This window comes from Lithobates pipiens, unplaced genomic scaffold, assembly GCF_037356315.1.
Source record: "Lithobates pipiens isolate NorthernLeopardFrog02 unplaced genomic scaffold, aLitPip1_a1.2 Scaffold_22, whole genome shotgun sequence".
NCBI lineage: Eukaryota > Metazoa > Chordata > Amphibia > Anura > Ranidae > Lithobates > Lithobates pipiens.
In genome coordinates, this window is record NW_027507784.1 from 252,011,914 (window position 1) to 252,033,592 (window position 21,679).

General features: G+C 41.7%; 1 protein-coding gene across 1 annotated transcript in view; it reads right to left on the reverse strand.

Moving 5' to 3' along the window:
• Positions 1 to 1,185: 1,185 nt before the first annotated feature.
• Positions 1,186 to 21,679, reverse strand: part of CLEC19A (C-type lectin domain containing 19A) — a 57,745-nt gene continuing 37,251 nt past the window's right edge. Inside the window, exon 5 of the mRNA XM_077448939.1 lies at positions 1,186 to 5,613. Within this exon, the coding sequence (XP_077305065.1) occupies positions 5,534 to 5,613 (80 nt within the window). The 3' untranslated portion in view covers positions 1,186 to 5,533. The remainder of the gene's footprint in view (positions 5,614 to 21,679) is intronic.

Consider the following 21,679-nt stretch of genomic DNA (forward strand, 5'->3'; position numbering starts at 1 on the left):
TGTGTTGTCCTTGACTATTGTTTAAATTGGTTTGATGTTCCGAAACACTTAAGTGTGACAAACATGCAAAAGAATCGGAAAAAACACTTTTTCACACCACTGTATGTAGGGTAAGGGCCTGCCTGATTGGATACAAAATGATTGGAAAGATAGATGTGACCTCCTATTATACCGTTTTGATATATCTAAAGGAGATGGTACAGAGATTGTACATTTAGATTGTATAGTGTATGGCCAACTTTATACACTTAAAATGAACTTACACTCATTTTGTCGAGTACAAAAATGTGCAACAAACTCACTGTAAAAAATTTGATTGTGCCTTAGCATGTAGAGAAATGCTGTATGGAAATCCCTGAGAAAGCATGGAAGCTAGTGTGTTGTTTGAGATACAGAGATTGAGGGCCTGCTGTCAGGAAGTGTTCTCTGTCCCCGGATACAGCACAGGGTAACCTCACTAGGCAAAAGTCTGTGGTTGTTTGCCAAATTTGTATGGGGAAAGTGTCTGCAGCCACCCTGCGTAATGTTGTAAGAGGCCTAGTTAAGCCTGCTAGGAGTGACAAGATGTATGATTCACTTGCCTCTGTTTAGCCCTATCGGCCACATTTGTGGAAAGGTAGGTCCAAAGGAAAAAGAGGAGTCAGAGTGCTCACAATTCCAGCATTCCTAAATGAAGAAAGTTAGAAAAATAGCAGGGGCTGCTAAGAATTTTTTCAAAGTGGAAATGGCTGAGACTGGTAAGTCATTCATTAGAGAGATGAACAGTATACAGTTTTCCATGATGTGGTAGTCACCCCACTTAGAGGGACTCGCTATGTATTTTGAGACAGACTTCCCTCTGCGCAGTCCTGTATTTAATAGGGAGGCAAGGCTTAAATGTGAACCTGATAATATGATGATTAATGATCTAAAAACCTCTATTTATATGCCAGAGTCATCTAAGCAAAGAACAGATCTAAATGGGGGTGGGGGCACTAAGAAAAGTATGCAGTTTCCCCTAGCAACAATATCAGAAACAGAGAAGTTCCTTAAAACTTTCAAGGGGCCTGAAGTGCTGGACCTAGCGGTTTCTCAGCACACATGTTATGTGCCTCCTCTATTGATGCATGGGCTGGTACTGTTGGCGTACCAATAGTTAGATCAATGTGTTAATGAATGTACCACATAAGATAGATGAGACTGGGACCATTTTTGTACAATGTTTATTAATGATGATGAAAAAACAGTGCACTCCTGGCTTGTTTCTAGGTAACTTTATGTATGAAGGCCTCCCCAGAGGACTGTTAGACATGTCTAGGATAGCATTTTTGCTATTAAACTCCAAGGTACTGCCTACCAGCCTACAGTCGAATATGTGCACACTACAGACAAAGCTTAGCAAGGTATTTTGGCAGAGAAATGGCAAGGAAATAGCAGAAATCTTACCAGTGGCCCAGGAAACGGATAAAGTTGGTACTAAAAAGCAAGATGTGATAGCGCCAGAGTGCATAGGTATGAGTGAAGGGATTAGGGCCACAAACCCAAAAATGGGTTCCATTTATAAACCCAATAAAGCCACTGAATGGCAGGGAGACATCTTAAAGGTTGAATGTGGAGATTGACAAATAGTGCCAGAAAGGTTCTCACCATATAAAGGGATTGGCAGAAATATGTTTGCCTATAATAAATGACAGATGAGTCAGTGTTTTGTGAGAATGCCATGGGAAGGTAACCACTCATCTGTATGTGTTCCCTCTACAGACACTACCCTTGTCAAACAGTGGTCTTGACTGTAATGGTAAAAACAGAAACAATTTGCTGGTCTATGATAGTCTGGTTACTGTGGTAAACAACAAAGGTCTTCCCAGTCCTAAACTCTAGTCTGGGATGACAGAAGGGGCTGACAGTTGTTGTGAGCTAGACAATTTCTTATTATCAGAGGCTGAGATGAGGACTCTGAATGGTAAAGTATCATGTATAGTGGGGGTAGACCCTGCACTAGTACAGGATGTTAGCTTGGGGAAGGATGCTCCACAATTTTAAAACTCTGGGAGAGTAATGCCTGTACACACAATCGGACAACAAATGTTGGATGTGAGCTTGTTGGCTAAAAGTCCGACCGTGTGTATGCTCCATCGAACATTTGTGGTCAGACTCTCCGCCAACAAATGTTGGCTAGCAGGTTCTCAAACCTTCCGACCAACAAAACTTTGTTATCGGAATTTACGATCGTGTGTACACAAGTCCGACGCACAAAAGTTTGCGCATGCTCTGAATCAAGCAGAAGGAGCCACACTGGATATTGAACTTCCTTTTTCTCTACGTCTTGTACGTCACGACGTTCACACGTTTGTAATTGTTAGCCAACATTTGTGTGACCGTGTGTATGCAAGACAAGTTGGAGCCAACGACCTTCGAACAAAATGCCATGGTTATGTTGACGGAAAGTGTGATCGTGTGTACGAGGCATTAGACTGAGTCTTCTAGTTCAAAGATTGATGAAGTTAGCCTAGAGCTCAGGAAGATTTGACGAATTTCATTTTTTTATTGAATTGTTTGTTTTCATATGTATTATTTCAGTTATATGTATACAGGCATACCCCACAATGGGGTTTATTTACTAAAGCTGAAAAGTGAAAAATAAGGCTCCTTCTGCATAGAATCCAATGAGCTTCTAACCCCAGATTGTTCAGTTAAGCTTTTGTAATAAAACATGGATGCTCATTAGTTTCTATGCAGAAGTGAGCCTGATTTTGCACTTTTCAGTTTTAGTAAATAAACCCCATTGTGTACTTAAAAGTGGACTATGCCTGTAATGATGCAATGGAATCTATTAACCATGTAGAATCTGATAATATTAATTTTGAAAATGAACCCATTGCACCTTATCACTTACTATTTGATACTTCCTCATCTCTTTATCTTAATTTCTTTGAATGTATGCATATGTGTGTGTGTGTGTGTGTATATGGGAGTATTTTTGGATGAACGTATGTGTATGTTACACATGATATTTTATGTTTGTTAGGCTCATGATTTTATTGAGTCACAATTATATTTGCATTATATTATGTTTTGTTGTAGCCGTGATGAAGGGGGAGGTTCTTTGATGGCCAAAACGCATTGGTTATCTTTTAACACAATATCAATAAATTCATTTGGATTCTTTTATCTTTGGTCTGGTGCTCCTTCCATATGTGGATATCTTTTTCTGGTAATCATACTTAATAGTCCTATTATAAATTATTCTAAACATACTTCCTGTTTTAAGTAAATATGTTAAAAAAAACCTGAGCAATTCAAACTGTGCATATAATATTGAACACGTAGAACTTGTGTTTAGAAAAAAAAAAAAAACATCTGTAAGTTGAGATATTTAAGCACTATTTGCTATAAAGCTGAACTTATACTGTGTGTGACAGGTTAACTTTAATAATCTGAAACCAAACACTAAATATCTCATAAAAACATTAATATATAAATGCAATTTAAATTGGTGTTTTTAATCTTTTAAGCCTGCAGCTTTCATTAACAAAATGGCTATTTATCATACTATGAAGGTCCTTATGCAGGAAATTTTTTTGTTATGGATTGATAACTGTCTCCCGTCTGTGTTCCCATGTGGTATTGTCACCTTGTTGCATGCACCCCTGGTGTAGACTACAAATTGCTGTGCTGTCACACATTGGATAAACATGGCCCAATTTTCACATTTTCAGTAATTTCATCCAGGGAAGAGATGTATAAGGTCAACATTGGATTAAGAGCAGGTATATTTGAAAGCTGATTTAAAGAGGTTAGAAGAGATCAGCAGCACTGAATTAACACAGTATTAAAAATAAAATGGTAATTGTTTATCATACAAATTGCTTAAAGTGAACCAGTGCCCAGTTCATGCACATTAAATTATTTATATAATATGGACAGTCAGTAAAAACACGTTAAAACAAGCCCTCATTCACCTTAGCATCTATTAGCATTGTAGAGAAATACATTTTTAAAGTTCACAAAGCAAGCTATAAATTGTTAGCTTTTTTCTATAAGAAAGTATGTTGGCAGCCTGCCAGCTCTCTAATGCAAACAACTAAAAGGTGTTTTTAAGCTGTTAGAATCTGACTGAGGCTAGAGTTTAGAACCTTTGTTATGACCTTTAATTCAATACCTTCATATAAAAAGCACCTAGAGAGGTCATGCATGGCTTGTTAATACAGCTTTTTTACTGTTTGTTAAAAATATGTGAAACATTTAGGCCTCATGCCCACTGGACATTTTTACAGCTGCTGTTATTGGCTTCAGGTGTTTCTTTCTGCAGCCAGTAAACTCCCCAGCAGGTTATCATATGTGTCCATGCACACATAGGCTGTTATTAGCGTTTTTTGGCAGGGATATTTTCCGGCTGGAAAAAAAACCCCCAGAACTAGTAGTGAGATTGAAGAAGAGTTTTTCAGCTGTAAAAACACCCTTATGCCCCATACACACGGTCAGACATTCCGACCACAAAATCTGTCAGATTTTTTCAGACGGATTTTGGCCAAAACTTGTCTTGCATACACACGGTCGCACAAAGTTGTCAGAAAATCTGATCGTCCGGAACAAGGTGACATACAAAACGTACGATGGGACTACGTAGAGGCCAGTAGCCAATAGCTTTCGTCTCCAAATTTTTTTCTGACCATGCGTGGCACTTTGTGCATTGGAATTCTCTACACACAATTGGAAAAAGTCAGATCGGATTTCGCTGTCAGAAAATTTTAGATCCAGCTTTCAAACTTTTTCCACACACGATCGGATTTTCCGACAACATAATCCGATCTGACTTTCTCTGTCTGAATTTCCGACCGTGTGTATGGGGCATATCTCTGATAAAAGCTTAAAAATGCTGAAAACGCGGCTATTCTGCCTTCATCTGTGTTTTTTTGAGCCATAAGCTTTTGTGTGAGTATAGTTTTGCTAAAAATAAAATACAAATTCAAACACTAAAAAATGCTGAAAAACGCTACAGCCAAAATGCTGCAAAAATCATTCTACAGGTACAGATTTCTACAGCTAACGCTACTGGCTTTTTTATACTGTCCAGTGTGCATGAGGCCTTAATGCCCATAGTTTGAGGACAGCTGTACTTTAAGTGAAATCCAGTTAGGGCGTAGATCCACTTTAAATGCTTGTAAATCTGGACAAATAGGACCAAACTTACTTCCCACCATTTGACACCAAGATACAGCAATTCATGTGAAGTGCTTAACCATACCCATTTTCATTTTGTCTTTAAGAAATACTACATTTTCCTAATTAAAACATTAGAACTTTCAGTGGGTATGACTTAATCACTGTTACATTAACATCAATGTAGACTTTATGGGCTTAATTCTTCTCCTATACCCTGACTAATACATGGGCTTAGGAATTGCTTTTGGGAAAGTCCTTCCATAAAGTGACTAAGACATTACTAGGTAGCAACTTTTCCTTCAGTCAGAAAGGGAAGGTTATATCATGTACGATTTTGTGGAGTAAACATTTGCACAAAATTCTAAGGTTGAGGGTAACGGCAGTGTGGTCACATGTGTGCCATAGATGGAATCTTGCAGACAAAAGGAAACTCGCGACTGCAGCTGTTGTCATTCCAAGATCTCAGAGCTAGTAATAGAAAACAGATAATAGTAAAGTTAAAAAACAATTTAATATGAATGAATACAGCTAAAGCCTTACATTTTAAATATGTATGTTATCAAAAACATCAAATTTACCTAGACAACAACAGATAATTTAGGTAATATCTATATTTAACACATTGGAAAGGTTGTTTACTAATTTATTTAATGTAAAACATTTTGGCAACATTTATGCATACGATGTAAATGTGATAGGTATGTACTCAAATCAATCTTATATAAAATACTGTATATGATTGTATAGACGCATATCTCATATCTTTGTAGACTTTCCTGCTAGTTGTGATGCATGTACATTTCTATCGTTTATATAGTGAATTATATTAAACATAAAAACGGTATGATAGGAACCATGCTTTTCAAAATACAAGGGATTTGCCTTCTAATATTTTAGCAGAATATTGTCAAATATTCTGGTCAAAATCACCTTTTCTTGAAGCCTGAACAGACATTTTCCCAACTGTGCAGTAGCTCACTAGCTTGGCACTGCCATCATTCAGAGAATGCCTTGTCATTTTTTTCAATAAATACAAGGTGTTTTCTGATTAGATCTGGGTAGATAATGATGTTATCCTCCACTCCGCCTTGAACAAAAAAAAAACTTGCATCTATTTATTGGCCTCCAACTCCACATGTAAATTCTCTAACTAAAACCTAAAAAAAGTAAAAAGCAATGTAGCCACTCTGCATAGACTTGTGCACAATGGAAAATTCCGTTTAGTTTCGGTTCGTTGTCATTCATAAAATACATTGTTTCATTCTGTTATATTCATTATGTTATGTTAATAAGTTTTCCAATAATTCGTTATTATTCGTAGAGTGTCAAATTCATTCGTTCGTATTCGTTGAAATTCGCTATTTATGTATGTATAGACATTCGTGATAATGATTCGTAGTTTGGAAAGTCGTTTTTTTATTGAATCTTTTAACACACACAATGACAACGTCTCTTCTCCTCGGCTCAAATACAATACAACACCCTTCTAAGGCCGCGTACACACGGGCGGATTGTCTGCCCAACTTAGTCCGCTGAAACGTGTTTCAGCGGACAATCCGCTCGTGTGTGGGCTTCAGCGGACTTTTTCAGCGGACAGTCTGACGGACTTAGTCTTTCGGAATTTCCGTAATTTTGTCCGTCCAAACTTAGTTTCAGCGGACAGTCCGCTCGTGAGTAGGCAAGTTGGACGGACTAAGTATGGCGCATGCTCAGAAAGGATTTACACGCCGAAGGTTGCATTGCAGTGTATTGGACGTCGTATTTCTAGTCCCGTCGTACGTGCTGTACACGTCATCACGCAAGCTTTCAGCGGACTGTCTGTTCATCGTGTGTGGTCAAGTCTGTTCATTCAAAAGTTGAACGGACTGTCTGTCGGATTGTCTGACGAACTTAGTTGGGCAGACAATCCGCCCGTGTGTACGCGGCCTTACTCAGTTCTCAGGAATGCACTTTGCCAGTAATCCATCCTCCGGCACAAAATGAATTAGCTGATTGGATTATAAGATTTACTTTGAGCTGACCTTTTGTTTCATTAGATCTTTAAAGAATTACCGAATCATGTCGAACTCATTCGAATTCATTCTTTATATTTCTTTCATATTCGTTGTTATTCGTTATTTTTTTATTCGGACATTCGGATGCAAAATTCGGCAGAATTTCGATTCAATACGTAACAAATTGCACAAGCCTACTCTGCCATAAGTAGAGGTGATTTGTTAAGTTTAGTTCTGCTGGGCAGTAATCTACCAAGGCTAATCTGTAGCATCTCACTTGGCTTTCCCTTAATCTCAGTGTTGCTGCTGTTCCTGGCTGTTGCCTGTAGGTGTTCTTGGCACCTTTGGCAATAGATAGGGTAGCTGTAACAATGCTTGGTTATGAATATTCACATCCCCCCTCACCAACCACTAGGAGGTTTATTGTCATAAGTGCATATTAGAGGAGGCTATACATATTTGGGGAGTTGTCTGGTGAGCTCTTTTTCTCCCTGGGCTGTGGCCTGGGGAGGTATGTGTAGTAGTACATGCTATAGGCCAGAAGTCTGTTTGGGCCTAGCAAAACCATTCTGAAGTTGTCCTGCCTCGTCAAGAAGAATACAGAACCCGAGGTTGACAGCTAGGGGAAGAAGTCATGCTGGAGGAACAATTTGTCTGACCCTCAGAGGATCCCAGTACTCCCTTGGAAAGGATGCATGGAAGTACCAAATGCTTTGCTTAGCTGTGGAGCTCTGAAGTCCTGCCAGTGTTTTCCTGATGGTCCTTATTTGCTGCAATACACTGTGGTCCATGTTTTGTTTATGCACTGTGACAGCAGAAGTGTAGTTGATGACTGGGAAAACATGTTGCTGGCATTATCTTAATCCTTACCCCAATCTCCCTGTGAGGCTGGAGCAAATAAATGCCTGGAAAAGACAAAAGGTGACTGGTGTTCAACTTATTTTAATCTTCCACTCAAGCCATGGCTCCACCCTTGGGTAATGTCCATCCACCCTGGTGCGGGGAGGGGGGGGGGGGGGTTTCCTTTTCTGCCAGGGGTTGCTTCATTAAAATATTTATTGTAGATGCAAGCTTTGGTTTGTTGATGGAGGCACTGGTGATGTCAGTTGATTGGGATTGATTTATTAAAACTGGACAGTGCAAAATCTGGTGCAGCTCTGCATAGAAAGCAATCAGCTTCCAGTTTATTTTTGTCAAAGTTTAATTGAACAAGCTGAAGTTGCCTTCTAATTGGCTACCATGCACTGCTGCAGCAGATTTTTCACTCTTCTGTTTTAGTAAATCAACCCCTAATGCCGCGTACACACGACTTAGTCCGGCGGAGGTCCACCAGACTTTCTGAACGAGTGAATCTGCCCACACACAGCGGTTTCCGGTGGACTTTTGAAATTAATGGACTTGCCCACACACGGTGAAAAGTCTGTTCATTTTGAACGTGGCTCCAGGTAGACCGGACTAGCAAAGGAAGTGAATGTCGCCGCCTCCATCGGCGAGATTGAAACCTCGCTGTCCCCGTCACCTGGTATGAATTTAAAGGGGAACACCTACGCCGAATAAATGGCGTGGGCCCCCCCCAAAGTCCATAGCAGACCCTTATCCGAGCACGCAGCCTGGCCGGTCAGGAAAGGGGGTGGGGATGAGTGAGCGCCCCCCCTCCTGAGCCGTACCAGGCTGCGTGCCCTCAACATGGGGAAGTGCCTTGGGGAAGGGAGGGCCCTGTGGCCCCCCACCCCAAAGCACCTTGTCCCCATGTTGATGAGGACAAGGGCCTCTTCCCAACAACCCTGGCTGTTGGTTGTCGAGGTCTGCGGGTGGGGGGCTTATCGGAATCCGGGAGCCCCCTTTAATAAGGGTGCCCCCAGATACCGGCTCCCCACCCTATGTGAATGAGTATGGGGTATGATGTACCCCTACCCATTCACCTGGTGAAAAAAGTGTAAATAAAAAAACACAACACAAGTTTTTTAAATAATTTATTAGACAGCTCCAGGGGTCTTCTTCTGTCTTGGGGGGGTCTTCTCGCCAGACTACTTCTTCTGCTAGCTCTTTTACTAGCGAAGGAGCCTAGCTTTCTTCTTTGTCGTCGCCGCCGTCCGGGGGTCTTCTTCCAACTTCGGGGTCTTGTCCCGCTCTTCGGTTCTTCTTGCCAGGCCTCCACTATCTTCTTATAGCTCTTTTACTAGCGTTGGCCCGGTCTTCTGTCACTGTCGCCGCCACCTTCTTCTTTGCAATATTGACACGACACGCTCTCTGGCCGCAATGGCAGGGACCCGTTGTGCGGCGACTTATATAGGGACAAGGGGCGAGGTCACCAGGTGATGTCACATGGTGACCCCACCCCTTATTATGTCACATTCCCAGCATCCTCTGGGACTATGACATCATACGGGTGGGGACACCATGTGACATCACCCGGTGACCCCGCCCCGTGTTCCTATATAAGTCGCCACACAACGCGCCCCTGCCATTGTGGCCAGAGAGAGCGTTGTGTCAACATCAGAAGGAAGAAGAAGAAGAGAAGAAGGCAGCGGCAGAAGACCGGGCCAACGCTAGTAAAAGAGCTTTAAGAAGATAGTGGAGGCCTGGCAAGAAGAACCGAAGAGCGGGACAAGACCCCGAAGTAGAAAGAAGACCCCCGGACAGCGGCGGCGATGAAGAAGAAAGCCGGGCTCCTCCACTAGTAAAAGAGCAGAAGATATCGGAGGAGTCCGGCAAGAAGACCCCCCAAGATGGAAGAAGACCCCCGGAGCTGTCTAATAAATTATTTTAAAAACTTGTGTTTTTTTATTTACACTTTTTTCACCAGGTGAATGGGTAGGGGTACATCGTACCCCATACTCATTCACATAGGGTGGGGGGCCGGTATCTTATTAAAGGGGCTCCCGGATTCCGATAAGCCCCCCGCTCGCAGACCCCGAAAACCAAAAGCCAGGGTTGTCGGGAAGAGGCCCTTGTCCTCATCAACATGGGGACAATGTGCTTTGGGGTGGGGAGCCGCAGGGCCCCCTTTCCCCAAAGCACCCTCCCATGTTAAGGGCACATGGCCTTGTACGGCTCAGGAGGGGGGGGGGGGGGGCGCTTGCTACATTCAAGGCATTCCATAAATGATAACTGTCACAGTTGTGTGTTCTTTCACTTGAACTGGCAAGTCATCAAATGGCTAGTGTCACAACTGACCACATGTGTAACACCATGGCAACTGCAGATTAAAGGCTAAGATGGCAGCTTAATTGGCTGTAAAGGATAAGAAGGTTAGGTTCCACTTTAAATGATAAGTTCATCTTTAAAAAACAAAAAAATGTCTTTTTTGCAGGTATTATTATTATTATTATTTTAGGAGCATTTACAGCATTGCAATGCCAGCTGTCTTCTGTACCTCCCAATATGGGCAGGCAGTTACTGAAAGACAGGATACTCAATGAACTACCTAGAGCACTCATCAGCTCCCTGTTAGTTCATTAAGAACTGCAAGCCGACAGCCGCAAAGGCTAATGGTAGTTATAGTTCATTGATTCACAAGGATCTGCAAATGAATAACCTGACACGCTCTTTTTGAATTGTGACCGTGGGTGTGGGGAGAAGATCCCTGGCCCACTGTCACTGGGAGGGGGGAGCAGGTAGATGTAAATATGGGTGTAACTTGTTCAGAAAGGTGAACTTATACTTTAAATAGTCATACAAACATATTTGCTAACTGAATGACTGGAAGGAAGTATACACCCTCGGTTTCTCTTTTTCCAGCTGCATCCCCATACTAAATATATACCTTGTTCCCTTCCATATGTATTATGAACATATAAGAGAACAAAAAGATATTAAAATGCTTTGACAAAATTTGGACTATCTATAAAGAGCTGCTGTGTAATTGATACAGAAACACCATAAAATTTGCTATAACAAATGAATGTTACTGGCTTAATTGCTTTAGAGACACATAGGGGAATGAGCGAAATGCTTAAAAAATGAGAGATGACATTGAATTATTTTGGCCTGGTGATAGGTATGCAAATGAATAACCTTTAGATAGAATATGCTAATAGAGATCTGTGTCAAGCATCCGCCCTCAGCTGCAGATTGTATTGGCACCGAGGCATAATGTCACCTTCTACAGTAACAAGCTTGCAAATCTGAAGGTTGGAATGTGATGGAATACAACCCTATGACATACAAAACAGGAGGACCTGACAGCAGTAAGAAAAACACGCAGAAGATTAGCATGCATTTCTGTCTGCTTTCATTTAAATGAGTGTGGCCTGTCTGTCCCTGGCACTGAATGAGTTACTAAATTGCTTATCAGACTCACTAAGGGGGATTTCTAGGAGCTGTGCAGACAGCCAGGCCTCTTATGAGTTTGATAAGAGATATTTACTGCATTAGGTTCTGGTAACAGTAAACTGATGCAGATGTTGTTTCTCCTGGGGGAAGAGATGCAATTGTATAAAGGTACATACTCAGTTTCTCAGTAAAAATTGTATTTGTGTGAATACGATGAGCTTAAAGAAACCTTATCACCTTGCCAATTCAGGGAAAAGTGAGGTATCTCCTTAAATTCCACCCCTTGACACCAGAACTGAGCACCCCAACTGCTACTACTTCAGCTCCTGCAAAAAACCTGGTGCTTCCAGGTAGGTATGAGCTGGTTTTGGTCTTATGGTCTGAACCCAGTTAGGCAGAACATGTGGGAAGCTGTCACGTGATCACATCCCTGCATTGCCTGCCCCACAGCTACAGTGCCTTGAAAAAATATTAATTCCCCTTGAAATTTTCCACATTTTGTCATGTTATGACCAAAAACGTGTACCGTATATATTCGAGTATAGGCCGAATATAAGCCGAGGCACCTAATTTTACCGCAAAAAAACTGGGAAAACTTATTGACTGGAGTATAAGCCTAGGGTGGGAAATGCAGAAGCTACTGGGTAAACAATGCCCATCTGCAGCCTCACTGTGGCCATCTGCAGCCTCACTGTGCCTATTTGCAGCCTCACTGTGCCCAGCTGTATCATCAGTGCCCATCTGAAGCCCTTATTGTGCTCATCTGCAGCCTCACTGTGCCCATTTGCATCATCAGTGCCCATCTGAAGCCTCACTGTGCTCATGTGCAGCCTTGTTGTGCCCATCTGCAGCCTTGCTGTGCCCATCTCCGGCCTCACTGTGCCCATTTGCAGCCTCATTATGCCTATCTGCAGCCTCACTGTGCCCATTTGCAGCCTCACTGTGCCCATGTGCAGACTCATTGTGCCAATCTGCAGATGTACCTGTGATAACTGAAACAGCGGGTGTCTCCCGCTGTGTCATGCCCATCTGCAGCTGCACCTTTGATAACTAAAACAGCGGGTGTCTTCCACTGTGTCATGAAGTCTGTTTGGCCATCCATTATAACAAAGCCCCGCCTCCTCTTCCTCCATGATAGACATAACACTGATACAGTTTACCAGCATTGTATCAGTGTTCTGTCTATCACTGACGAGGAGGAGGCGGGGCTTTCTTACAATGGACAGCCGCACAGACTGCATGACACAGCAGTTTTAGTAGTACATCTACAGATAGGCACCCTCACTCAAGTATAAGCCGAGGGGGGGGGGGGGGGGCAGCCTAAAAAATGTGCTGAAAAATTTGGCTTATACTCGAGTGCATATGGTATGAATTTTATTGGGATTTTATGTGATTTCTTTTTTTTTTTTATGTTTTATGTGACCAACACAAAGTGGCACATAATTATGAGGTGGAAGGAAAATTATAAATGGTTTTTCAAATGTTTTACAAATAAATATCTGAAAAGTGTGGTGTGCATTTGCATTCAGCCCCTTTTACTCGGTTCCACTAGATTTTAGTTAGGGGTATCAAATTGCCTTTAGAAGTCACCAGTAATTAGTAAATAGAGTCCACCTGTGTGTAATTTACCCACTTCAGGCCTATGAAAATTTGGCTGCTCAATGATCAGGCCATTTTTTGCGATACAGCACTGCGTCACTTTAACTGACAATTGTGCGGTTGTGCGACGTCGTACCCAAACAATATTGACGTCCTTTTTTTCCCACAAATAGAGCTTTAGTTTGGTGGTATTTGATCATCTCTGTTTTTTTTTGTTTTTGTTTTTGTTTTTTTGCGCTATAAACAAAAAAAAGGAAAAATTTGAAAAAAACTATATTTTGTACTTTTTGCTATAATAAATATACGCATTTTTTTTTTTTTTTTTATAAAAGCAAATTTTTTTCTCAGTTTAGGCAAATATGTATTTTTCTACATATTTTTGGTAATAAAAATCACAATAAGCCTATATTGATTGGTTTGCGCAAAAGTTATAGCGTCTACAAAATAGGGGAAAGATTTATGGCATTTTTATTATTATTTTTTTAGTAATGTAGTAATGATGATCAGCGATTTTTATCGGGACTGCAACATTATGGTGGCCAGATCAGACACTTTTCACACACTTTTGGGACCATTGGCATTTATACAGAAATTAGTGCTATAAAAATGCACTGATTACTGTGTAAATGTCACTGGCAGGGAAGGAGTTAAAAGTAGGGGCGATCAAGGGGTTAACTGTGTTACCTAGGGAGTGATTTTAACTGTGGGTGGATGGGACTGCCTGGGTGAAGAGACCGATCATTGTTCATGAACAACAGATCGCTCTCCTCACCCCTTACAGCGCGGAGATCTGTCTGTTTACATTGACAGACACTACAGACACTATAAGCCTAGTTCGCCTGAACTAGGCTTGTAGTGCCATCAGTGAAAGATTGTTCCCTGGCTTTTGCATTTTGAGTCATACAAGTGGGTGATCAGGGAACGTTGAGAAGAATAGAGAAGGAGGAAGAAGGAGAAAGGAGGGAAAGTGGTGAGATATAAAGGCATCAGAGAGTTACCTGGGGGTAGAGTGGTTGTAGTCTGTTAGAGAGGTTGTGGGAGTTATGGTATATAGGTCTTCCAGGGTTCCCATACCATTTTGTGCTTTTTTGTAGCGGACTGGAGAATACTGACCGTTTTCTCTTGAACCATCACCCATGATATATTTTTTATTTTTATTTTGTAGTGTCTGTTTACATTGACAGATCTCCGGTCTGTCTCTGTGTGGAGTGATCGTGGGTGCATCGGCTCCGGCGCGGTGGGTGCGCGCACCCCCTAGTGGTCAAAAGGCAAGCCGACGTATAGCTACGGTGGTTCTCCCAGGGTAGCCACCCTGCCACAGTATAACTGAGGTGGCTGGTCAGGAAGGGGTTAATCTCAGTATAAATACAGCTGTTCAGTAGCCCTCAGAGGTTTATTAGAGAACCTTAGTGAATAAACGGCATCATGAAGAGCAAGTAACACACCAGACAGGTCAGGCATGAAGTTGTGGGGAAGTTTAAAGCAGGGTTAGGTTAAAAAAAATATCATGGGTGATGGTTCAAGAGGGGGCACATACTGCTGGTTAGTGAGTGTTTTTCTTTTGCATGTTGGTGGCAGAATCTTCCTCCCCTCGATACAGTCTGATCCCAATAGGGGTGTCGGAGCGAGGGAGAATAAACACTGTTGGTAAGATGATCAACAAAGCACCCTACATGGTTCCTTACTCCACTTAATGTTGTATGCCTTTAAATGTTAATGACTTGTTATAACTGAGGTTTAATCAGCTATCTCATGAATGTTGCTTATGTCTATCCGTGTAAAATCTCAATAAAAAATATTGAAACAAAAAAAAAATATTCCAATTTTTGAACATCTCATGGAGCACTGTTCAATCTATCATCCGCAAATGGAAAGAGTATGGCAATACTGCAAACCTACCAAGACATGGTCATCGACCTAAACTGACAGGCCAGGCAAGGAGAGCATTAATCACAGAAGCAGCCAACAGGTCCATAGTAATTCTGCAGAGATCCACAGCTCGGCTGGGAGAATCTGTCCACAGGACAACTATTAGTCATGCACTCCACAAATCTGGTCTTCATGGAAGAGTGGCAAGAAGAAAGCAATTGTTGAAAGAAAGCCATAAGAAGTCCATTTGAAGCTTGTGAGAAGCCATGTGGGGGACACAACAAACATGTGGAAAAAGGTGCTCTGGTCAGATGAGATCAAAATTGAACTTTTTGGCCTAAAAGCAAAAAGCTTTTTTTTAGCAGGGACATGGAAGCTGGTCAGAGTTAATGGGAACATGAATGGAGCCAAATGTAGGGCAATCTTAGACCTGTTAGAGTCGGCAAAAGAATTGAGATTGGGGCGGAGGTTCACCTTCCAGCAGTACAATGACCCTCAACATACAGACAGAGCTACAATGGAATGGTTTAGATCAAAGCATACTCATGAGTTAGCCCCTGTACACACGGTCGGATATTTCGACAACCAAATCTGTCGGATTTTCTCCGTCGGATTTTGTCCATCGGATCTTGTCCGAAACTGTTGCATACACACAGTCCGACTAAGTTGTCTGAAATATCCAATCTTTCAGAACGTGGTGACGTAATTTCTTTACGATGGGACTAGATTCAGGCTAGTAGCCAATAGCTTTGATGTAGGAATTTGATCTGAGCATGCGTGGCACTTGGTCCGATCAAAATTCTCTACACATGATCGGATTACGTGCGACCGGCCCAGTTGGTCGGGAAATATTTCCAACATGTTGGAAAATTGGGTCCGACAGAGATTCGGACGGAATCAGTCCGATGCATACCACACACAGTCGGATTATCTGATGACACGGTCCGATAAGACGCATTCCGACGGATTCTCCCACCGTGTGTACGCGGCAAAAGAATGGCTCAGTCAAAGTCCAGACATAAATCCAATTGAGAATTTGTGGCAAGACTTGCTAAAAAATGCTGTTCACAGATGCTCTCCATTTAATCTGACAGAACTTGAGCTATTGTGCAAAGAAGAATGGGCAAAAATGTCACTCTCTAGATGTGCAAAGTTGGTAGGGACATCCCCAAAAGGACTTGCAGCTGTAATTGCAGCATAAGGTGGTTCTGCAAAGTATTGACTTGGGGGCTGAATATAAATGCACGCAGCATTTTTCACATATTTTGCAAACCACAATTTTGAAAAACATTTATCATTTTCCTTCTACTTCACAATTATGTGTCACTTTATGTTGGTTTATCAAATAAAACCCCAATAAAATACATTTATTTTTTGGCTGTAACATGACAAAATGTGGAAAATTTCAAGGGGTATGAATACTTTTTTAAGGAACTGTACATGTACACAAAGGGGTGAGGATAGCTATAACATATTTGACCTAATATGGCTACATAGCCATATTAGGTCAATGCATGTACACAAAAGGGAAGAAGTGCTCATGACTACATTGACCTTAACGTGACCACATGGCCATATTTGGTCAGTGTCATTGACCTAATATAGCCATATTGTACTAATATAGCCAAACCAGTCTCTTTGTGTACATGCAGCTGTGGGATAGGGACAGCTAAGGGGTTAAGTATTGTGCAATGTTGGTGGATAATTAATGTGCAATGCTGGGGTAATTATTGTGCCATGCTTGGGGTTGTGTAATTGAGCAGTGCTGGTGGTTAATTATTGTGCTGTGATGGTAGTCAATTATTGTGCCACACTGGGGGCTAATTTTGGTGCCATGCTGGGGTTTAATTATCATGCAGTGCTGAGTGTAATTATTGTGACATGTTTTGGGGGTTATTGCTGGCCATGACATTTACTAGGGGGTTATCATTGCTTGTCCCAATTGGGCTTATTTTACTCCAACAATCTCTTCAGTGTATTCGAAGGCCCTATTTTGCATAAAAAATTTCAAAAGCACAAAGCTTCCTGTCAATGGCTGAGCAGTGCTCAGCTCAGCTTTACTAAATTTTGCTCTAAGAGATGTCTCCATCCCACTGCCAGAACACAACGCCGTATACTGTAGGAGCTGAGGCTACATACAATTCACACAGTACTGATGACTGCTGTATGTGTTAGTAATGCAAATAGTTAATTTGAACCAGCTTGGTCCAAACACATTATATAAAGTTCACTAAAACCTGGAGTCATAAATGATATAATCTATTCTGCTATATGGCTGTATGGTCAGTTCCTGAGAGGGCTCAGTCTCTTTCTCTAGCACCAGATAGTAAATCCGTACAGAAGCAGCTTACATTTCGGACACACCCAGCGATTAGTCTATGCTCTGTGCTGAACCCAGAGGACTCTATCTGTCAGCACTCCCGAACTCAGCACTCCAGATCCTGCTCAGGCCACTGACATGCAGTAGTGATGGTGCACACTGGACAGTGATGTGTGCTCTCCAGTATCCCTCAATGCAAGAGGAAGTGGTGTTCTGTACAGCTTGAGAAAATGCAGCTCGTTCCCCTCCTCCTGGCAATCTCCCCCTGGGAAATGCAATTCAAAAGCTTTTGATTACAGTAGAGTCCCTCTACTATGGACTAGAGTTGCTACCTGACTCAATCTATTGAACTCTTCCTGCTCAGCAGCTCCATCCTCTTGCTGATATAGCAGTTATCCAGTTCAGTACTGCAGGCAGCAGCCACAGAGAGCAGTTCTGGCCAGTGTCTCTTTCACTCTGCATTTTTAGCCAAGCACCTGGCTACATAAAAATCTATTATTTTATAGATAAGTCCTGTAGACAGGCTTAGAGAATTTGTCGATAAGCTGAACAACAATGTATACAATCAGCATTTCACCATTGCACTGTGATTTGAGAAAGAGAAAATTTCTTTCTTGCACACTGAAATCCATAAAGGGATGGACAATACTTATTGTCTATAATTATTTTGCAAAACAACCAAATGCCTCTAATACAATTTTACACACTGCTAGTGCTCATTCCAACTCATTGATTGTTCACATTTCATCCTATTTCATCCCATCCCAATGGATAGAGAACAGAAAGTTGAAGCAAATTACACTACAACATATAATTAGCAATATGATCAAGTAGCAAGATCTCTTCCTACTTCCTGCTGTGTCTATGGGACATAAAGCAACGGCAAATCGCCCCTATTGGGCACAGACAGAAAAATAAAACTGAAAGAGGTCTCTTTCTCATTTCCCACTCTAATAAACCAAAAAAAAATGTTTTAAAGTGGAGCTCCACCCAAAAGGGTTTTGATAGGTACCCGTCCTCACTTCCTGGTAAGATCGCCACACGGTGATCTGCGTCATGTCTGGCCCCTCCTTCCACCACTTTCTTCAGGGACCTGTGTGTGCCACAGAAGACGACTGGACCATTCAGAAAGCGCAGCGCAACTTGTGCATGAGCAGTAGGAAGCCAGCAGTGAAGCCTGAAGGCTTCACTGTCGGTTTTCCTTACTTGCAATGCCAGATCCATTACCCGAGAGCCAATGGACGAATAGGCTTGGGGTGCCGACATTGCAGGATCCCTGGACAGGTAAGTGTCCTTATATTAAAAGTTAGCAGCTACAAAATTTCTATACTGTAGTTGCTGACTTCAATTTTTTATTTTTTTTTACAGGCTGGAACTCCGCTTTAACATACGTTTTAAGAAAATCCAGATATAACATTAAAACAAACAACATTAATTAATAAATTAATTGTACATAACCACTGTACAGGGACAGATAAAAGATATAAAATTAGTAACTTTAGTAACTTTAAATGGGATCAATGTATGCAGTGTGAATACATAAATGTATTCTATCCAATGGCAGAATATTAAAATGACAACATTACGCTGACTGCCAAAATGTGGGAGTAGTTTATATGTCATACAAATGTGTGGGTCATTTTATGCACGCCAAGCCAAATGAATGTTCTGAAACAGAATTTATGATCATATAAAAAGACACATTAAATGGAAATCTGCAAACCACTGTGTCCCAAAATGTGTGTTCTCTCCTTGGTGGGAACACTGTTGGGCTTCCCAAGACATGGGCATTGTGGGCAACATGGACTTTCTGCATTACTCGGGTACATGTAATTATAGGGCAAGGGCTGTCAGGAGGTACCAAGCAGTCTTAACATTTTGTAAGCGATGGAATATGCTGTGAGCTGTAATGGACGAAGTTTCAATGAAGTAAAGAGAAGTTCCATTGTCAATGACAACTGCCTGGTCTGAAGTCATGTCAACATTTAGGAAAAGGGGTGCACATATGGTGTAATCTACAGGTTGGGCACAGATTGGGGTAAGAGACACTCTCACGCAAAATGTTACCAGTAGGTTAACCCTTGTGGGTGATAGTGCTACAATGAGGAATCCAGGTACAAGAGTTTAGCGTATAATAGGAGCCTATATAGAACATGGATAAGAATCCAAAGTGAATCTTCAAAGAGAAACAGCCGATTATCGAAAAAACAAACAACACTTTATTGAACCGCTCAAATATCAAATGTCCATTACTGAAAATCTAAGATGGACTGTGTCTTATAACATACTGGGCTGCACCCTATCTATTTGACGGTCTCTCCTGCAAAATAACAGATATCAACTTTACCATATAAGTCTAAGCCCCTGTACACACGGTCAGAGATTCTGCCAACCAAATCCGTCGGATTTTGTCCGTCAGATTTAGTCTGACGGATTGTGTCCGAAACTGTTGCATACACACGGTCGGACTAAGTTGTCGAAAAATCCGATCTTTCAGAACGTGATGACGTAATTACGTCCGACCGGCCCAGTTGGTCGGGAAATATTTCCAACATGTTGGAAAATTGGGTCAGACGGAGATTCGGAAGGAATCAGTCCAATGCATACCACACACAGTCGGATTATCTGACGACACGGTCCGATAAGACGCATTCCGACGGATTCTCAGACCGTGTGTACGCGGCATAAGTCTATTTCTATCTAGTTGTTTAGGATGAGTGTGTGAAGTTTAAATGAATGTGGTAGCTACCTGTATCTTGACAACGTTGTCACATTTTAAACAAATGTGGTGGAGGTGCAATTTTATCTAATTGTTGAATTTGAATTTGTTTTTTTTCTCTGTGAAGATTTACTTTGAATTCTTATCCAGGTTCTATATATGTTGCTTTTTGATCTAGAGAGACACACCTCATGGCTATTCACTAATGATGTGAAGGTGTCTTGCTGCTGAATTGAGGAATTACAGTTGAATATTCCTCTTCAGCGTTTTCACACTATTGTGATGTAGCTCTTTTGACTGTTTTTATTGTTATTTTGTATAATAGAAGCCACCTGGCTGGGAAGCTGAGGTGACTTTTCGCATAGGTGATAAGAGGTCCCCTGTAGTGAAGGAGTCTATGTGTTGCTGGATTCCTTCACTAATGATCGGTACCTCAACTTGGGTCTGATTGCTGTACAGGGTGTCCTAGGGACCCAGCCTGGGGGTCACAGAAGATGGATTAAGGCCTCAAAGCGGCCTTGAGAGCCCTGAGGCTGGTCAGGAGGATCAGTACCAAACAGCCAGCAAGCACTTCTGGACCAGAAACCCCGAATCATGTGACGTCAGCACCTTAAGTACCCTCCCCCAGAATGCACAGCAAGAGTGACACTCCCACTGGGCTGGTTCTGAGAGAGAACTGACACATAATGCACCCAACTGAACTGCGTTCTAGCACCTGCCAGGGATGACAGCGCCACCTATGGTCAAGCAGAACGTAATGCAAGCCAGCCAGACTGGTACTGAGGCCAACATTTAGAGTAATTAAACCCAAAACCAAACTGCGGTTCCAGGAAGATTAAATGGCAAAAACACATAGTTCAGGAGCCAGCGCTACATACTTCCCATTCCAATTTAGACAATGTCCTCATCGTCTGTGTAAGAAAGGAAGAACCCGGAAAAAAACTATTTCTAATCCTAACAAAATTTAGTACCTGAACTTTAGGGTTGGAATGGGGAAAAGGGAAGGAAAACAATAAAACTTTGAACATTTATAAAACATTTATCAGCAACACAGGATCATCTCACACATAACGCAGCCCAAGACCTGTCTACCTATACCATCCACTCTCCGGTAGTTTGATAGAAGTTCTGCAAAGGAACACATATAAAACAATAAACTATTATATTCAGAAGGCAAGTCTCCATCATAGAATGATGGGTACTTCTCTTCCAACTTAAACTGTTACCAAAACTAAAGAGCTTCAAAATGTTCTCTCTTTTTTTTTCTGCGAACTCTCACCACCTAGTGGCAAGAGCTATACGTGCTAGTCCTTTATTTCTTTTACAAACACTGTGATTTGTAGAACTTGACGCATAGTCTATTCAAGAGCCTAGCATCTAACTGTCTACCCACAGTCCTTGAGTCCAAGCAAAAACTAGGGGAAGCAAAGTTTTTTTGTTTCAAAGCAAAAAACACAGTTCTGGTAATCGATCTCACCAGTAGAACCTGGGGTCTGGTAGGGTCAATGACTTCCCTTGAGTGTCCACTGTTGTCATGAAATAAACCACATTGTCCCTCCCCAGTCTGTAGATCACCACCTTGTCTGCATATACGTGCCTTCCGTAACTCCAATGCTGGAGGCACCCGGTAAACCGTTCATAAATGTCCAAAGAAAATATCTTCTTCCTAAACGGCTTTGGAACGTAGTTCCAGACGTCCTCCGCGTACCATTCCTCGCAGTGCTGTTCAATAACATCCATTATCTCCTTGGGCACATA